Raw genomic sequence first — 20626 nt, 5'->3', positions numbered from 1 at the left:
GCCTCGGTAGGGGGCGGGGCCTCGGTATGGGGGCGGGGCCCCGATATGGGGCGGGGCCTCGATATGGGGGCGGGGCCTCGAATGGGCGGGGCTTGGGGGGGTTGGACCGTCGCGGCAGTTGAAGAGGAGGCGGGAGAGTGGCCGTAATGTCCTTACCTCAGGCGCCGTCCCCCTCTGGGAGGTGGTGGCCTGAGGCGAACGTTCCTGTTCTGACTGGAGGTTGAGCACCTTCCGCATCAGTTGCTCCCGTTTTTTATGAAATTAATTGCTGGAGGGTGCTCGGTCGCTTCTATGAATTAGCCCATGCTGTTGCGCTGGATGCCTGGGTCGTTTTCAGCTGGGGTGGGGAGCAGCTGGAGCTCCGAGATCCGCTTAATAGCAGAAATTAATGCTTTGCTGTGGAACAGGTCCTTGTGCAACTTCTTCTGGGTGCTCGGGTGAAGCAACGCCCTGCCCCATCTCCAGACTCTGCAAGTTCTTGTTTTCCCACACTGGGTCATAACTTTCCTGGCTTGTGAGGAGAGACCTACTTCCACTTTGGCTCTGAAATATCCCAGCAGAGTTCCACCAAAATTTAAGGTTTAGAAAAACCTTTTTGTTACCGTGTCTAAAATTTATCCCAGGCGAAGAAACCAATGCCCAGAGCTGATGTCATAAGGGAGCTGCAGGAAGTTGTGGGTAACTGGTATCTTCACAGGTGGTCCTGCTTTTTGCCCTGGAAAACGTAAGTGCCCTATAGCTACCTCATTAAAGCGGAGCAAATGGATAAAATACCAGCTGGAATATGCAGGAAGGGAGCCTCTTACTAACATGCAGAAATCACTGTTGCTATCACTAAAATCTTGATTAGGAGCATAACTTCAAATTGCATGGATGGAAACCTGAAGTTTAAGGAAGAGGCATTTTTCCTTGTAAAGCTCAAGGACTTGGCAACCAAACTTCAGCTCGGCAGATAGGATGTCTACATTATTTGAGCACTGCATTACTTTATCCTGATTCTTATGTGGTACTGCTGTGAGAAATAAGTATCTACTACAATATTACTACCTGTTCACTACCTTGTTTATTTCACCCGTTTGCTGCATTTTGTCTTAATGCAGATGCAAACATACCAAGACAAAATCTGTATCTTTCTATCTGTTCCTTGTACTGCCCTGTAGCATGAGCATTATAATCCTACCTGGGGTCTAGATAATTACCAGGCTTGTGTATTGGTGTCTGGTTTTTTTGTTGGTCTGTTATTATTACCTTTTCTGGTCACCTTCTTTTACAGCATTGAAGAAGTCCTTCTTGTCCTCCCATACACAAGTTGGCTATGGTCTAACTGTAAGTCTTCCTTCAGATTCTGAGGAAAGTTTTGTGTAAACACACGCTATTCCCAAAGGACAGGCAGATGGAAGTGGTTACTTTCCAGTGAGTGTGGTTCCTCTGTATGCTTGTTTTTTGTTTTTTTTTTTTTTTTTTTTTCCAGAAATGTACATTTTATTTTATAGCATGGAGGTTTCCACAACAAACATTTGAGCCAGATTTGGTTTTATCAGAGGAATACCCAGAGGGGGCACACGTGCTCTAGCTTTCCTCCCACAATGTACATAATCACAAAATAGCAGCATACTGTAGTAAGGCTCAAAAGCAGAACCACCAAAAAAAGAGATTCAGAGAAGAAGGAAGGAAAGATAACAGGTAACAACCGTGCATGTGGGTATTGCAGCTTAGAGAACTGCAGTTACTAGCAGTAATTGTTCTTCTCTTTTGAGAGCCAGTTAATAAATGCTGGGTGATTCCAACACTTCAGCACACACTTGCTGGTGATGTGAAACTGAATCTCAGGGTTTTCTTAAGAAAACCTGTTCTCTTAAGTATATTGTTCCACGGTGCCTTGGCAATCAGAGAGATGAGGTTGAAAGTGTGGTGCCTCAGGCACAATGCTCCCTGCAGACATCCAAGACAGTAACTGAGTTCTGGTGCAGTACAACCCACTCATCCCAAGGGATCAGCCAGGATGACTGGAAGGTCATAACACGCCAGTAAATAAAAGGTCTTCTTGGTATTTAGTGTCCAAAGATGACTCAACAACAGAGATGTGAGGCTTGGGAAAGATAGCAGGTGTTCATTTTTTTCAAAATTTGGATTAAAATCGTGGAGAAATTTTGGAATAAACACAAAGAGCTCTCCTGCTCAGGAGCAAGGCTGGATAGCTGACATAAGTTTGTATTTCTGCTTGGTGGAATAAATGGCTGTGAAGGATACATGCAACAGGTGACAAGGACTCAAAAGGCTGTCTTAGGAAGGGTGTGAGGATGAAGTTCAGATCCTGTGGAAAGAAAAGGTCTCTGACCAGAAGAATTTCCACCTAACACCCTCATGAGAGTCTGTTTTGGACTGATCTTGGGCCTCTTCTAAAAGCAAGTTTCTAAAACTTAAAGGTTGGATTTTATTTTTTCCTCATCAGAGCTCAGTCAGACACAGCAGTATTTCTCCTTCAGAGCTGGTTTGTACCTTGAATCTCTCTTAGACCAATTTCTTGTCTGCTGATGAGCAGAGTTGAGTTCCTTTTTATCCTTAGACACTTCAGCAAAGTAAGGCAAGACTCGACTGTAGTGATTTTCACTGTTTCAGTTCAGTCATAGAGTCTGGCGTCAAATTTCTGCCTGAAAAGGCACAAAAACAGGGGCCCTATTTCTGGATCAGCATTTGAGCCATCCTGACTCACTGCTTCTCACCTAAGGGTGCAAGAGCCTGGTAGTTCTCATCAGCAGAAGTGTGTGTCTGTGCAAAGTGGCATAAATATTCAGAAAGGTTCAGCTGCATCAAGTTACTTCACTAAGCAGAGCAAACTTGTTCTGATGTAGATTTATTAGATCAAGGGAAGTGGGCCAGTGGGAAAAGTCAATAGCTCTTCCAAAGGGATGATCCCACTTCTTTTTTAGGGGATGTTTCAAGGTGTCCAGATTGCTATGGCCCTCCACACTTAGTAAAGGTGGAGAGAGAAGAGGGCTGGTTGGTGAAGAAGTGATGTTGAAGCAGCTGGTGCCAGCAGGCTCTCCAATAACTCTGAAAACTCGACGAGCTCCAGTGTCAAAGCCTCTGCAGGGATCTTGCTATACCTTAAATCATGAAGCTGTCAGAGATACCACAAACATTTCTAAAATGACAGCTGGAAGGTACTAAAAGGCCATGTAAAAGTTCATACTGGAAATCACAGAGGATGTAAGCAGGAAAACAAAGAGAATTCTATGTGTTTTGAGAGAAGTTATGCTGTAGGCTTATAGCTGTGGTTCAGATGACCGCTTCAGATGAGAAGAGATGAAAAGGATTGATACACAAACATGGCATCTCACTCAAAAAAATTATTTCTCTTTCCTCAAATGAGCTGCAAAATATTAATTTGCAGTCCCAGAGAGGCTGAACAGCAGAAAGCAAAGTTACAACATCAAGAAATCCTCTAACTTAGGAAAGAAAGGAAGGAGTACTTAAGAGTGGCTTTGAAACACCAAGGGCAGCCATAAAAGTCCTCAAGGTTGCCTTTTGATTCTCTATTTGCATTCCCTGTGTGTTTCTGTGAAATACAGACTGTGAACAGTGGGAAGAAACCAAAGGAAGATCACACCTCAGTAGGGCAGCATCTTGTCAAGGGAGACTACTTCTGCACAAAGCAGCATAGCCTGGAGGGAAGAACTCTTAAGTTTTCAGGTAGTTGAAACAAAGCTGCTTTGGTTTTCTTTCATCCATGATCTCCTTAAGGAATTCTCTGGGAGAGCATCAACCTTCTCACTTTCAAAGATAAAGCATCATTGTGCTAAGGCTCGTTGTCCCAGATCTTAAGTATTGCTTATGGTGCTCTTTGCTTCACTTTATGGAATAAACCAGGTCTGTCACTTATCTTTTAACTATGTCTAGTAATAGGTGTGATCACAGTGTGAACCAGGTTCACTTTAAAGTCATGAAATCGCTAATTGGGATACAGTGGATGTATTATCAGGGCAGAGAGGAACGTTTCTGGTGCATCTGCTTCCCCAGAATGTGTGCTAAGAGCTTGGGAGTGAGAGTCCCATCATCCCTGCAATGACTGCTGACAGATAGTACTGGAACCAACATAAAGGAAGGGAAATAAATACCATCAGTGCCCTCTCAGCAAGCTAGAGGAAAGATGGCTGGATATGGAGAGCAGTCACATTTGTCACAGACAGCCAGTAGATAAAAATTAACTTTAAATGGATGTCTACCAGGATGCAGGAAAGTTGAGAGGAAATGAGTCACATGGGAGAGGAAGAACCAAGATACACGTGAAGGTAGAACACAGTCAACGATCTAGCAAGCTGTTCTTGGGCAACTCACACAGAGAAAATGAAGGAAGTTGAAAAGAAGCATAGGATGATACAACATGCTAAGGATTTACTAGCAAAATAAAATCAGTAAACATATGGGTATGGGAAGAAAAACAACTGGCTGTGCTCCATGTGCTGGGATTCAGCCAAGTTATGCGAGTTCTGCCCCATAATGCTTATTCTCACAGCAGGCAGGAAGTGGGGGGCTGAATGCATCCTCCAGGCATAGCTGCAGCCTCCAGCTCCAGGTTTTGCTTACCAGGGGTCCACAGCATCAGCCTACACTTGGGTGATCACCAAGAGAAGTGGCACATGTGCATGGGGCAGAGCTATGTGATGCCTCTGAGGGCAGATGGACACATCAAACCAGCTGAGGACTCTCACTTCTGCAGCACCATGGGAGATATTAGGGTCAGTATTTGTCTCAGTGGTGGCACATATTTATTTCATCTGGGTCTAAGTATATTGCTCACTACTGGTTACTTCTAATATTTGTTATTCCAGGGGAAGACTCCAACACGAGCCACTGAGCTTTGTGGAGCAGAGAGGCTGATGAACTCTAGGATGGTAGCCAAGCAGTAGGGTTGTGCTGGGCATGACACTCTGCACAGGTTCTCAGACACCATTTAGCTCATAGTCTTACCTCTTCATAGGAAATTTTAGAGATAGTCAGCCCAACACACCTGCTCTGGAAGTTTTCTTTCAAAAGTTCATTAGACAAAATTAAAGCCACTGCAGAAATGTTCATTAAAACATAAGGCTCTGTTGACATGGGAAAATTTATCTGATACTGCTACACACCTGTGCCTATATAAGCCACTATGCAGATTTTTATTTTTTTTTTTAATATTATTTTATGTCGTTTAAATGTTACTGTTACTCTCTAAGTAGTCAGAGAAATAATGGTCTTTTTTATGTTACACAGATGCCTCTGCTCCTGGGTCCATCAGCTAATTTTCATCAAGCACTTCTGACAGTGCTTTTGCCTCAGGACAAAACCTGCAGCTCCTCTAACTGAGCCCTAGGATGCAGCAGTGGTGGTTTAGACATTACTGCCCATTTCTGTCCTGTGGTGGAGAAAAAACAGCAGTGGGCCAGACTGTCCTAAACCTTAATTATCTCAGTGAACATGTGCCACAGCCCTCAGTCTTTACATGCTAAGATTGTCCAGAAAAACCTCAAAAATGTGAACTGATTGTAGCAAAAGCATAGGTGAGTTAGAGAACTTGGAGAAATGGTCTTAACAATCGTGGCTGAACTTCCCTGTTTTTCTTAGTGAGGAGTTAACTTGGACGCCCAGAAACAATGTTTTTAAATAGTTCCAGTATCATCAGTTAGGAAAGGAGACAGATCATGCAGGTGACACCAAGTTAGGTGGGAGTGTTGATCTGCATGAGGATAGGGAGGCTCTATAGAGAGACTTGGATAGACCAATGTCAATAGTATGAGCTCCAACAAGGCCAAGTGCCAGGTCTTGCACTCTGGACAGTCACCAAGTCTGATGCAAGTGGTGTCTCACTCCAACAACTCATACACAGGCCGTACTTGAAAGGATTTCACCACCTTTTGCCTCCTGGACCAACCTTTTTTCTTAGTAATCTGATATATTTTGAAGAAAGGACTTGACCCCAAATCCACTAAAATGTACAAGACAGAAAAAAGTGTAAATTAATTTTAAAATTGAGAAAGAAAACGCTAAAATAAAAATATTTTTTCAAAGCTTGCTTTTTATGCTTAAGCCAAAGTTAACCAGATCTCTATTTTCTTCTGACTTCTCTTTGATACACCCAACAACTTATTAGTATGAACTTGTAGTGATGTGTAAAGAAGCAAGCTTCCAACCTTTCAGGTCTTCATGCATCCAAACTGTCTGGTTACAATGCATTTGCAGAGACTTTATTTTGAGCACCACAGATCTCCATTCCCAGGTCTTACATGCCCATTTTTTGCCAGATCAGGGCTCTGAGAAAAGTTTTTGGGAAGAGCTGCTGTGCCAGCAGCAGTGTCTGGGGGAAAACAGAACCAGGGTCCTGAACACGTGTGTTTTCTGGTAGACTGTTCTTGGGAGAACCTCACTCCTGTTGCTGTCTGAAGTACATTGAGAAACACCTGAAGAGCAGAAGAAACAACAAACACACTCACAGCAGCCATTTCCTAGGCTAGAAAACAATGGAATTTTTATTGAACAGAGATGGCTCATAAACACGCTCAAAGGAGTTCCACCTGCTGTTCAGCAATATTCATTGCCATCTGATAATAACCTATGGGGGCAGCTGTATAAAACAGGAATAAAATACCAAATTGCTATATTCATTAATAACTTCGCCTTCCAAATACAGAACTGTATGTTATTTAAAGTCTGAAAATAGACTACAATTGTTAGCATTTAAACCAAACCTTTATGATAACAAATATACAAAAAAGGCAGTCAATATATTAAACATTTAAATCAATAGCATACATTTCCCAGAGGTAAACATTGAGCAAACAAAGCCACCAACGCTGTTCAGAAATCAGGTAAAAGTTTCAAGGTCAAGCTCCAAACACTGTAGCTTTCCTAAAGCCTTAGTGGTACTACACTTTTATCTAGCCTCTACATTGAAAACTATTTAGCATGAACATTTGAAGATATAACATTGTCTATCTGGCAGGAAATTGGAACTTTCTGAAGTCCTCATTGTATTTATATCAAAGCACCTGCAGAAAGAGAGGGCAGTGGGAGTTAAGCACTTCATTTTGCAAGGCTGGGGCTTTAGTTCTGTTATAGATGAGGGCAGCAGCGTCCTCGTACCAAACACAAATTCCAGCACTGACAAAAGAGGAGTATTTGCCTGACAAATGGTATGAATAATCAGCCTTGCAACTTGTGCTAAACAGAATGGGACTTGCATACCTGCCTATGTACTGAAAGCCTGTGCTATTTCTACTGCACAGAAAAAGACTCCTTCAGTAGTTGATCTAATGCCTGAGTTTGAAAGCTTGGGATCCATACATACGCTCAAAAATAATGTGACAAATTTACTATCAATAAAAACATGTTTTAATGCCAACAACTAATAAAAGTTCATATTGCAATATTGCTCACAACATAAATGTACAATTTGCACAAACCATGGCTCTTCAACATGAATATTTTGCAAGCTACAATATATATATATATATAATATGTATAATCTCTTTTCTTAAAGAATTATAGGCCAGAGTGCATGCAAAGAATTTCAAAGCAGTAACACAACAGGAGCAATCACTTGTTTACAGGTTATTGAAACCATTTGATACAGAAACACTGGGTTATTAGATAACAGACAGGCAGACAGGTATCTACCAGGTATATGCACACTGCTATTTTTGTGAACCTTCCCATGTTACACCAGAAGTTTAGATTCCTTATAAGCTCAGGTTCCTATGAAAGACTGATCCAAATAAGGGCTCTGAATGTTCTCCACACTCTTTGTTGATAAATTACTTTTGTTGAAGCTGACAGCGAAGGAGGCACTTGTCCTTTAGGAAGGAGTGGAAGCAAACAATCTTCTTTATAGCCAACTTCTGTTCCAGTTCCTGCTCCTTCATTTCTAAGCAGTGGGTGGTGAGCATTTATCCATCCTATGTTTTGGTTGGTCCCAAGCAGTCTCCTGCAGCTTTCACAGGTGGAAACCAAAGACTGGAGAACCTGAATCTCCTAAAGAGCAGTGCACAGCACTGCCACCTTTCTCGTCAGATATGTACAAGGAATGACATGTATCCTCTGGTTTAAAATTTACATAGAGTATATACAAATAAAGCTATTCTATCAAGGTGCAAGTTTATTATTCTCTGGTATGTTCCAACGAAGATTTCTTAAAAACCTTTACCACCTTAGCCACCAGGAGAGTTTACACAAGCATTGACATTTTGTCATAGTTCATTACATAGGCTTCATTCTGCAAGCTCCATAAGAGAAACTCGGGTTACTTTGCCTTGGAGTTACTTTGCCTATGCACAGGACTGGGTTTGGTAGACTATGTCTCATACGATTTGCTTGACTTCAATACATTTTTAACTGGGGTGAACTGGAGCCAGGAGGGTTTTTTCTCCCGGGAAGTCATCAATCTCTATGAAATGAGGCAGGACTTGTAACTGGACATAAGGGGGAGGCTTACAGTTCATGTGCCCAGTCCAGCGTTCTCCTCACTTTTGATAGGATTGTGCTATGTGAAGCTAGCACAATCTGGATATGTTTGGAAGTCCTTGACACTATTTTACACTAGCTGACAGTAAGCAGTGCCCTCAGAGAAACTTAAAAAAAAAAATAGACCAAATGTAATCTATTAAAGAGTAAGCATCAGACTGATCCACTGAACAGATGGGTATGGAATGCAACTTGTCTAAAATTAGAATGGTTGATGTTTTCTTAGGCACGTCTAAATTCATAAAATATTTCCCACCCCACACAGGCCTCATTCTGCAGCATGTAAATATATGATGCTTCTAATAAAGTCATTGGAAATGCAAAGGCTGTGATCAACGAGCAGAAGGCAAGCCTACCCTCTCCCATTTCTCTTCAGCAAAAAAACCTCAAAATTGTGCAACTAGCTCATGCAACGTAAGTACATATTTGTGATCCCTGCTGAAGCAGGATTTGGCCTTCAGCCCTTATGGTGTACCAACCACAACTGTGCAGATGACTGGATGGGAATTTTTATCTGCTAGTGCATTGAAAAAGCACACAGCTTTGCAGCAACTCCATTAAAAATTTTCAGTGACTTCATGAGAGTGACCAGACTTTAACAATTACATGTTCTGCATCATGGGAGTTAAGTTTCTCAAAAATCTCTCCCCAGTACCATTTTGTACCTTGATTATAAGAAGGTATTTAGAGCTTTGCACAGGTACTCTCAAGCTAAGGCAAGTATTTTACACTAGAAACAAAGACATATCAATTTTACTTTTTCAGAATAAAACACTAAAACAACACTAAAAAACTCAACCTGCTGGTTTCACACGTTGCCCTGACTTTGTACAGCATCAACAAAATTACATCAAGCAATGGCAAATGAATCGCAATCTCACTGGAAATTTTAAAAGAATCTGCATCAAGAATGGACTTCAAGGTAACTTAAAGTGCACCCAGAGAAGATGCTTTTAGAGTTTCCCCAATGTTTAGCCTAAAGACCTGACTGGGTGAAAGAACATGTAGAGCTTTCTGATCTTCCTGAGCAAATACAATATACTCAAGGGAAAATTATGTTCATTTTTAAAATAGCAATTAAAAAAAAATAGAAGAAACGAAATACAAATACACATTTAAAAGTAATATTCAAGTTGTGGACATGGTGGGCAAAAGCTGCCACTTCAAATTATGACTGAGCTCCTCTATTTTAAATACATTCCCTTCTGCCTTGTTTCACAGTGTCATAAGTCAGTGTCTTCAGTGGAATGGTTTGCTCTGGAACACTAACAGCCTGAAACAGGCAATTTTCAAAAGCATCTCACAGACTTAGACTGACATCTTCGAATGAGCTATAGATGTCTAGCTGCCTTTTTGAGGAAAAATGTTTGATTCCAGAGACATTTGCATTTCTTAGCTATACTCCTTCATTGTTGAAAAATATCTGCCATCCTGTTGTCTATACTCTCACTGCTTGCTCAGCATTCACAAATGGAAAAGGAAAGGGGAAGAATGTTTCACCTGTGCTGTCAACTTCAGGTGATCTCAGATATGCCAGTGAAGCCACAAACCAGTATTTAAATTACATCTGTGGGATGGAGGACAATATCTCTGTTTGTTGATGACTGCTGTTAGGTTGTGTCATCTTTCATTTGTTTCTCCCTAAAAAGTGAACACTGAAACCTTATAAAGCCCCAGCAATGGACGGAAACAAACAGAACTACTCTGCTAGGGGAAAAAAAACAACAATCTCACAATGAATTTTATAAATGCAAAACAATTGTGATCATTCCTGGGTTTATATTGCATAAATTCGGAGTCTGTCAAAAAGCTTCAAAGAAATCAAGATTAGCTCACTGCTACAGCACCATCCAAGAAACCATTTTATTTCTGGCACATCCTTCCCTCTAGATGCCATTTTTCTCTTCTAGTTTTGAGTTCAAAGACACCTTAAGAGACAAGGAGGAGCAGACATGAAGAGGGAGGAAAGAGGGAAAGGGCTGTGCTGTGGACAGTGCTAGCCCTTCTGTCTTTTTAGGATTCTTGTGCTGGGATTTCCCCACTCAGCTGTTCTTTTCAATGGTAAACATCAAGATACAAGCCCAGCCCTTCAGCAGTGGATGACAGAGGAAAGATCTATTCCCTATTTAAAGATCAAGATTGTGCTTTCTAATAAAAAATATGCACTTAACTTGGAAAATATGAGAGGAGCAAAGACTTCAAAGGTGACGTACTGTGAGAGAGTTGGAAAACAGACCTAATCCACAGACCAGAAAAATCAATGAAAAGGCTTCCAGCAATTATAATGGGGCAAATTTCATCATGCTTTCATGTTTGGTATGTGAATGAAGTTACGGTACAATCTTAACTTGTGTTTTTCCTGGAACATTCAAACATCCTTCATTTAACATGTAAATTATTTCTTAAACCTCCTCTCAAATATTTATAAATGCTAAACTAGATACAAAGTGAAACCTGTTTGGGAAAGCAGAGCAGAGGGAGGGGTAGCTGTGCTAATGGATATTGCATTAATGCTTAGCATCAAGGAGGCCTGACTGCCATTAACAAGAAATCTCATTACAAACATGATTTCACGCCTCATAACATATCCCGTAGGTCTATTTACTGTCCATCTCTCTCTCTCTTCAAACATATAAACACACAAAGATAACTACAGACAGAAAATCTAAAGCACTTCATATGCTTGGCCTTTTCTTTCCAACAAAAGCCCCAACAAAACAAAAATCACCAAGAAGCAGAAAATGCACAGCTGGGATGATACAAAAGAAAGTATCTTACAATGCCACTTCTGTTCTGAATGGCTTAAGATGCTTTCCAGAGTTCAACCTAATCAATACCTTGCCCTGAGGATAACATGCACAAATGGTATTAGAACAAGCTTGCAGATGAGTGGGACTGAGGGACACTCTAGTAGCCCAACTGGGGGTGGTGGGTGTGTGTGAGAATGTTTTATCTCCTGTGGGTTTTTTTACCTGCTGCTCTTGATTCTATTATGATTATTAAAAAAAAGTAGAGAAGAAGAGCCTTGACCTTATCTTGGAGCTGCAAAGAGCAGAGTTGCATTATTCAACCTTCCACATAATGCTGAAGATAGCATTAGAAGGAATGCCCTGCATTGCAGAGAGTGGGATTAATTAATTTATTGTATGTATAGTGCCCAGGCACCCATGTTCCACACTGGTACAGCACCTATGGCTGTACAGCAGCCACAACACTCAAGAGCTATACAGACAGGATGGGACTTAAACAGGTCAAGTTTTTCTAGAAGTGGAATTTAGCCAGGAATATGCAGTCAAAACACTCTCTTCTAGTCCTTGTATTCTTCAGTGGATAAACATAAACTCACAGCTCAAGGAAGACTGCTCTTTTTATCACGTCCCCAAATGGCACAAAAATTGCAAAGCAAAAATCAGTTCCCAAGGTGTTAAACAGACTGTCCCACATGTGTCTATCAGTGGCCTACCCAGGCTTGAGCAGGGTAGGCAGGTATTCCATCAAGTGAATGCCTGGATGCTGGGCAAGTATTTTTCATGCTGATGAGGCTCCAGAGGCTTCTTGTGCTCCTTCCTACCTTCTACCCAAGTGAGGCACAGCCAGTGCTGGGGTGACAAGGGGCTTTCAATCCTGCTCAGGAGCAAATCTCAACCCACAGATATGCTGGGAGCTCTTTAAAAGCTAAACAGAGCTGAAAGAACCAGACTTTGGAAAGGCTCACCTGAAAGCCTCTCAAGCAGTAAGCTGGAGGACAGTAAATTTATGCACTGCTGGGAAGGGGAAAGGGTAAGGCTGGACTCTCTTAAACCTGTGGCTTGAACAAGTCCAGATGTTTTGAATCATGTTAATCCCTTCCTGCCAGAACATATGAGGTGTTAAGTCTTTGACCTTAATTAATTAAAATGACCTCCCTAAGGCACTGTTTTTTTCTAAAGGGGCTGCCCCTTTTTCTGTGTCTGGGCATCTCTATTTTCTACTGTGGCTTATTTTAAACCGTGAAAGATTTCTGACTGGCTATTTCAGAGAGTTTTTTTCCCTGTCTTTGTTTGGTTTAGAAAGGCAATAAGGAATAAGATTGCTTCTTACTGTGCTGGGCACAGCTGAGTAATGTAAGTTTTAATGAAAACACAGCAGCAGAGATGATGGGAAGTGGAAAGACCAAGTTAACCACACACAAAGGGGTTCAAGCAAATTCATTCTTGCAGCTGCAGCAGTGGAGATATTTGTAAGGACAAAGATACCAATTGCTAGAGCACCTCAGCCATATCTGAGTGGTGGGACAGAGCAAATCCTCTGTGTGAGCACTGAAGAGACCAGAGCCAAAAGGAGATGGCTGGGGATGCTGAACAAAGGGTGGAAGATGGGGCTGCTTCCTCCTCTCCTCCTGCCCTGTCTTCATCCCTTTTTTTTTCATAGGAACCCCAAGCTGGAGAACAAATGAAGCAGGAAAGAGGGAACATTATATCTCTGGAATCCAAGGCAAAAAGTGAGATTTTCTAATTCTTCACCTAATCCTCTTCACTTAATGAGACCTCTTCATTAGCATGTCATCCAATAAACATGTGCCTCATCTAAGCATGCCTGTTCGCACAGTCTCATCACCTCTGCAGCATGAAAGAACAAAACTGTAAGACCAAACAAGGATGAAAAACCAGTCCAGGCACAGCACAAAAAATATCATCTATCAAGACTACTGACTTGAGAACATGAAATACCACATTTGAGCCCTCTGCATACATCTAAGAGAAATAGGCACTAGGCCATCCACAGCTATTCCATGCAAGAAGCCTCGAACCAAGCTGAAATAATGAGTTTAATGGCAACAAAAATAAATTTAATACTCTCCTCCTATCCCCACTGAGCTTGCTTCTCTAGTTCTTAGGCTTTCTGAGGGCAGCTGACAAATGCCTGTCAGCTTCAGCAGGTTTCCAGATATTCCTTCTGCTTTGGGCACTCATTCGTAAGGTTTTGTCAGCAGTGGTCTCATTGAAGCCATGGATCATTAGTGCAAAGCTGAAGTCTCAGCTTTTTTTTTTTTTTTTTGCCCTTGGAGACCAGTTATAAATGGTAGGCCAGGTGCAATTCTCCTGGAATGTGATAATCTGGTCAGAGCAGGCAGCCTCAGTTTTCACCCACTGAAGATAATGGGCCTTACCTCAAAATAAATGCCAAGTTAAAAAATAGCATTAATATTGTTATAAATGTATAGAAGACATGACTGGAAGTGCTGCAATCCAGGGATACAAATGTTGTGCTTAGAAGCAGACATCTAAAATTAGTGATATTCTCATCTATGGGGTTTCAGATATTGTTTGAATGCTATTTCAAGGCTAACTTTCTGCAACCTAGTTTATTAAATATTAGGACAAATCCTAAGCAGCTTTTGAAATGCTTATATGTTTCAACATCTCTGGGTCAGAGGATGAAAGCAACATCAGGCCCTTCATTTCTGGAAATCATTTGCAGAGCCTCACATGAAAGACACATTGTCAAATAAACTAACTTCCAAGTCTTTGACTTTAGGTAACTCTCATTCATTAAAAAGAAAATAAAATCTTCAACTGACTTCAGAGGGAGCTTTAATAAAAGCAGGCTTCGGGATGTCTTTTTTCAGCAGTAATTTTAAGACAGAGCCAGCTCCTGAAGGACACTGACTACCTGCACCCAACTTTGATGTGTTCCGCAGGCCCAGAGCTTCTCCTAGGATTTAACCCATAGACAAGAATACTAGGAATGTGTTTTTCTCTAGGCTGACCCGAACCTTGCCTTCAGTATGTGGATGCTTGAGCTTTTATCACTACCCATGATAAAAATGTTTTCCTGAACATAAAAAAGCAGGGTCCTGCATGCCTGAGTCCCCACACACCCAGTTGCACTGCACGCCATAACAGAACCCTCCTCTGATTTTAGACAGGTACAGGGAGGAGTAAGAAGAGATGCCCTTTCTTTTTTCACACTGCACCACCTCGGAGCAGTTTATTTCAGTACAAATTGAAGATTTCCCTTTTCCTTTTAATCTTCAAAGGGCAGCACACTGTGCCATGCTCTGAAACAAAAAGGAGAACTTCCAAACCCCCCCCCCCCCAGCACACGCTGCAGCCCATCCAGGACTCGGTGCAAGGTTTGGCATGAAGCCAGTGGATATGCAATACCAAAAGAGTCAGTGTCGAAAGCAGCATGTGGAGGAGTCAGCAAGGAGCTCTTGTTAGTGCCAGAAGAAGCCTGGAAACTAAGCCTTCACACCTCTTTAAAGCTGTTTCCTCTGTCCTTAACAGACATTTGCACAAATCTACTCCGAAGCTGAGACCAAGCGCGCAAAAGTTTTAGCTGGGGGAAAAGAAAAAAAGTCTTAGCCATTAGGAAGCTGGCCCTTTTCCAGAAAGGAGAGCATCTGGCCACCAGCTGTGTTTGGAAGACAAGAGTAAGGAATAGATATAGGGAAAATCTTAGAAACAAGCAGACAGTGCTGAAATTCGTTGTGAAAAGCATACCAGCCTTCCTCTGGTCCTTTGCCCTCCCCTCCTACATTCCCCATCCTTTTCTCTTACCAGCTCTCAGGCCAGTTATTGGAAAATAGCCCACTCAGGAGAATGTTCGGGCTTGGAAAGAGATCCAATGGGGCTCTAGAGTAAAAAAGAAAACAAAACAAAACCCCCAAAAACCCCAAAACAACTGGGAAGTGTGGAACCAGGCAGCACGTGAGGCAAAGTGGAAATATAAAGAAAGTGTGGAAACTAAGGGAGGACCTTGTAAAGGAGCAGAGGGAAAGGTCTGCCATGAGGCAAGGGCGGGATGCCTCAAATATTACAGGAGTGGATAAGAATATAAAAGACAGATGGAAAGAAATGGAAACAGCCCTTCACTCATTACAGGATGGAAACTTATGATTAAAAAGAAAAAAAATCACAAGTTGTACTAAAGATGTATGTTTTCCATTTCACCTAGATTTGAGGCAATATTTCCCCTCAAAAGTTGTTAATTACTTCAACTCATATACAGACTAAAGAAGCAGAAGGCTTTTTTATTTTCTAAGGTGATAGTAAATCTCTAAAAAAATGCTAATAAAATGCTCTGATGGAAAGAGCCTTATCTGATAGGGATCATATTCATGGGCACCCACTGAAACTCACACTGCTTTTTAGACTAAATTGACAACAGAGCCCTTCCCCCACAGCTCCAGATTAATGGAATGAAGAATCCACGCATGAAGCCACATATAATAAAGCCTGGAGATTATGAAACAGACTAGAAGACAGGATCAGAATTGCAATTGATCTTGATGAGCTGGGGAAATTGCCCCAATTAAAGCAGAAAAAAATTAACAATGACAAGTTGAAAGATTATACTTTGGAAGGTGTAGCAAACGAATGCACAAATAAAAAAAGGAACTCCTGAGAAAGCAGGAGTCTATCACCTAGGAATGGTAACAGAGGACAGACAAGATAGAAGTCAGACATGGGATGTTCTTGTAGAAAATATTCTGGGAAAATATTCTTATATGCTTTACATAAACCACAGGAGAGAGTTTTGCTTTGCTTTGCTTCTTACTGCATAAAACCCCTGCTGGAGTACTGCATTTTGGGGAAACTGGGAAGTCAAGAGGTGAGTGACAGCAAAAATCAAAGACCTAGAAAATACTAGCAAAGGAACTAGTGAGGAAATTAGGATTAATTTATCTCATACATAAACTTGTAAGAAGATCTTGTAAGATTCTTTTCTTCCTATCTGTCAGGGTTTGAAGGAAAAGAGGCTTGACTTCCAAGTTCCAAATAGTCTCTTGGGAAAACTTTTGTGGGCGTCTAAGATAATGGATTCCTGTCACTGGACATTTCAAGAGCATGCAAGCTGCACATTGTCTGGTGTGGTTCTGTTGGGCCTCACCCAGCCTCACAGCAGCAGAGCTGGACTAAAATTGCCTTTGTCAAACTCAGGTCTGTGGATCCACAAAGGTCTGCTGACTACTTTCAGGAGAAATGAACTCCAGGGTTACACAGGGGCTTTCTCTTCTGACAAAAGTGATGGGGGTGACAGGTCAAAAAAGAATCAGAAAAGTAATGATTCCTTTTCCCAAAGGCTCCTTTCAGTGATGTATCTATGACTTTGCTATTACCAGTGCTTTGAAGGGCAGCAGTTATTCTATTATAAATCAAGAGCCACAATCCCTGAAACACCTTTGAAGGACAGCTTCTTGAGTCTTCTGCTCTCCTACCATTTGCTAGACACCACCAAAGCAGACCTCACGTGGGTCCCATGTTTTCTGTCACGCTCAAACACCCAGAAGATTCACGAGTCCCTAAAAGTGCAATAGGGCACACAAATGTGTGGGCTGATGCAGCTCTGGTGGCAGAATTGTGCAGTGTGTTTGGAGGCAGCTGCACTCTGTTGCTAGAGCCTTTGATTCGTGTTTGCCTTCGCATACCCAAACACGGTGACCACTCTGTTCACCCACAGCCACCAAGGGACATATTAAGCCCTTTATTTCAAAAAGAAACCCATTACACATTACCATGGATACTGTCAACTCATCAGAAGAACGACTAGCACAGATTCATCAGTGTTTCCTTCCTAATGAGTCCCAGGCAGGTTCCTACAAATGCTCAAAAGACATCACCTTCCAGGGGCAGCAGGATTTCTACATCCCCTGATTAAAGCACAGTTAGTATTTGAGCTTGAAAGAGGGGCACAAGCCCCATGGCCATTGTTATAGCATTAGATGCCACCCAGCCTACCAACAGGTAGACCTGTGGGCACATTTCCCACAGAAAGCTATTTTGCCTATGAATACATGCATACACAACTCCTGTTGACTTTGTTGGGCACTAGGCATGTATCCAAGGGAAGAGTTTTAATATAATTGTTATTATTTGAAAAACTTTGCTATTTTAAACCACAAAGTTGCAGGGTGTGGTCTGCTCCTATCTATTATCATTGGCATGGAAGGATGGGTTTCCATGGATGAGGAGGCACAGCAAATGACATCAAACACCCCTGTGTGTTGTCCTTGCATCAGCCATGGTCTCATTTCTCTGAGATCACAACATTCACACAGAAGTTGCCATTACCTAAATGTTCCAGACAACACATTGTGTGAACATCTACTATGCAGAAAAAATAAGTCTAATTGACTGACATGCTGTGTCTCTACAAAATTAGTAGCAGTTTAGACATTTTTGTAATTTGTTTTAGAAACTGTAGGAGCTTCAAAAAACCAAGCACACAGGATGATTTACACCTTGGAGTCATAAAAAAGTTTCCTACTGTGCTGATAACTAAAGCCAAAACTGTTCTCCAAGCATGCCAGAAGCTATCAACATGGAAGAACACTCAACATAGATTACTTCAACAAAAGCACAAGAGGTTAGCATGCACTGTCAAAATAAAACTTCTGAAATCTGTGCACTGGGCACAGCTTCTGAACAGCATGCTAGAAAAGAAATACATAAATGTAACTTTGCCATGGAAAAGGCAACACCTTTGACTACTTCTTACTGTGGTTTTCAGAGACAGAGCATCAGGAATGTTGTGGCACATAGCAGATTTGTCTTGCTAACAATATGCTGAAAAATAAATGAAGCTTTGACATTAAATCACACCCCCTCATCCCACCCTACCCAAACCCTGCATTGTAGATAACCTATACATTCTCAGGATACAGTGAGAAATCTCATTCTATAGTACATATTTAATTATAATTTAAAAAACTATAACTTGAACACAATCTCTGGCCAGTAGCAAAGTATCATTACTGAAGTAAAGATCTGTTATTCCTTCACTATAACAAGCAGAAATCAGCATCTCAAGAAGGTCTCCAGGGGTTTTGTATCACAATCAATTGCAGCAAATTAAAAAATATGCTAATTTCAAAAATGAAGTTTGACAAGAAGTAACACTGCATTTGTCTTGGCGAAATGAAGCACAAATGTAACATTTCACAGGTACAGTTACCATGCAAATGCATGTTGAGTTTGTCATTGCTTTTAACCTCAAATCATGAGTAGCATGCAGTTCTCCTGCCCCCACCCCCCCTTCCCCAACTACTGTATTAGAGATAGTCTGGGTAATGTACCTCTTTGGTGTAACCATAGCCTGTTAGGCAAGATTATACCACCCTAGGAAAGAATACAAGCAAAACTTGATCGTAAGTATGTTTACACAATGTACATTTTACCATTAAAAAAAAAAAAACAAAACATGTTACATAGATTCTCAAACACAGCTCTGTCAAAAATGAAATTTTAAGCTTAAGAAATAGTTTTTAAACTACAAGGCCACCCCATTATTTTTTATGAACAATTTAAAAAGTTCCCACCCCTAAAAATCTGCCATCATATTTCCTCAGCTGTAACAGTCTTACCCACTCTCTAATACAGTTGATCTTTGCTTGACAGCAACAACAGTTCTTACATTTCTTAAATGCACGAGATAATGGACTCCAGGATAAATATAGTTCTTAAATGTGTAAGACTGGAACAAATCCTCCTTGAATGATTAATTGGTCAATTAGAGTGTTGCCCCACACCATTGCTCAGGAAGGGGCTTCTGCTGTTCACTGCTGTGAGTTCTGGCATCAAGCTCCACAACAACAGGCGTGTGTTCAGAATTCAAGTACAACAGTGATTCACTGGATACTGCTGTATCCCATTTGCTCAAAAATATGGAGTAGCTTTGTTTTCTGTATTCCCTCATCCAAACGAGGCCGCAGCCCCAGCGCAGAACCTTTGGCCCACACAGAACTATCTGGATGCGAAGTAGAATTTTGTAATTTTTTTTTTTTTCTTTTTCTTTTTTTTCTTTTTTCAGTCATTTAAGCAACTGCAACAGGTTTCAGCAACTGCAACAGCAGACTTAGCTTGCCGGGTCTTTATTGGAGGGTAACCATCTTCCTCAGGTTTACACAATGGAGCCCTTTGAAGAAGACAAATGAATTGACTGAATCCTTGTGGCCAACGTCCTCTGTAAGTCCTGGAGTACGTTTTGACCAGAGGTTTCTCCGTTCTTGTCATACAACAGCTGCTTGAAAGCTTCATTTTCAATGAGGACCATCATATTTTTTAGGAAGTAGCCTTCGCAATAGGAAGATAATTCTGTGACTCCGAGAAACTACAAGAAGTGAAATTAAAGAAAGATAAGCATTCTGATAAAACCCTCTCTGTAATACAGTACGTATGGGCTGCACACAAACAAACACACATGCTAGGCCTTTCAGACAGGCACTGTAGTGCTTACAGACATCTATGTGTGGAGGGGAAGGAGTTAATCAAACAGCCTTTTATCCTAATGATTCTGGTAACAGTTCTATGTTTTGAGGCCCTGGTTGTTAAGGAAACAAACTTCCAGGGGCCAAAACTTTACTCCCTTGGAAACTGGTGGGAGTTTTACCACAGAGTTCACCAGACCCGTGATTTCACGCTACAAGTTACACCCTAAAATTACAGGTTTGGGAAAACATACTACAGACCAAGCTTCATGAAGGCCACCCCTAGCAAGGATGGGAGACATGACTGCAGAAACCTGTCATGCAAAGTTTCGTGCTTTGAGGAACCTTTGGAGGAGAAATGGAGGTTTGTAGACCGTGTGGTTTGGGGCAGTCAGTACCTCCCTTACATGGGATGCAGTTTCAGGGTAACTGTAATGTGTGAGCAAACCTTAAGTGACCCACACTGGTCCTTGGCTGGGTGACCTGTACTGGTCATCACCCCCAGCTAGATCCTGTGATCACACAAAGAGTAGAATATGTGCAATTATAGCCAAACAAGTGCAGAGAGGAGTTCTCAGCTCATCCTCCTGCCCAAGTAATCTCCTGCTAGGTCCGAGCTCTCAGTAAAATGGGAACCTTTGGCTGTGAGGTGCAGCTTGAAGGGCCAGAACCGCTGGGGCATTTCATAGCTTTGAAATAAGTATGCAGCAGTGATGCCCACCACCAGCTTTACATCACTCTCAGAGCTAAGAATGGAAATTGTTAAAAAAGAAAAGCCAACAAAATAACACAAAGAAACAAACAAAACCAGAATAGGGCTAGGTAGGACACACCTTCCTGAGGAAAATTAAGGAATTTTACTTGATTTCAAACCATGCAAGTTTTCATCAAATCATGACTGCATTATTTTGCAGACGGGTGAAATAGCATATGTGTGAA

At 41.5% G+C, this 20626-nt stretch overlaps 1 protein-coding gene and 1 long non-coding RNA gene across 5 annotated transcripts in view; one reads left to right on the top strand and one right to left on the bottom strand.

The window, feature by feature from the left end:
- Positions 1 to 626: 626 nt before the first annotated feature.
- LOC139788868 (uncharacterized) lies at positions 627 to 8841 on the top strand. 2 transcript variants are annotated; one of them, XR_011722968.1, is made up of 3 exons: positions 627 to 724; positions 1274 to 1326; positions 8762 to 8841. It is a non-coding gene; the product is annotated as an uncharacterized lncRNA (long non-coding RNA). The 2 variants fall into 2 exon arrangements; XR_011722969.1 differs by lacking the exon at positions 8762 to 8841 and adding an exon at positions 5254 to 5331.
- A 9311-nt stretch (positions 8842 to 18152) lies between these two features.
- ABTB3 (ankyrin repeat and BTB domain containing 3) overlaps positions 18153 to 20626 on the bottom strand; it is a 178601-nt gene continuing 176127 nt past the window's right edge. For all 3 annotated transcript variants that reach the window (XM_071729122.1, XM_071729141.1, XM_071729133.1), the window contains one exon: positions 18153 to 19590. In XM_071729122.1, the coding sequence (XP_071585223.1) occupies positions 19381 to 19590 (210 nt within the window). In that variant the 3' untranslated portion in view covers positions 18153 to 19380. The remainder of the gene's footprint in view (positions 19591 to 20626) is intronic.

The sequence above is a fragment of the Heliangelus exortis genome, chromosome 1 (genome assembly GCF_036169615.1).
Source record: "Heliangelus exortis chromosome 1, bHelExo1.hap1, whole genome shotgun sequence".
Lineage (NCBI taxonomy): Eukaryota > Metazoa > Chordata > Aves > Apodiformes > Trochilidae > Heliangelus > Heliangelus exortis.
The sequence above is the reverse complement of the archived record's forward strand: the minus strand, read 5'-3'. Positions and strand labels throughout refer to the sequence as shown.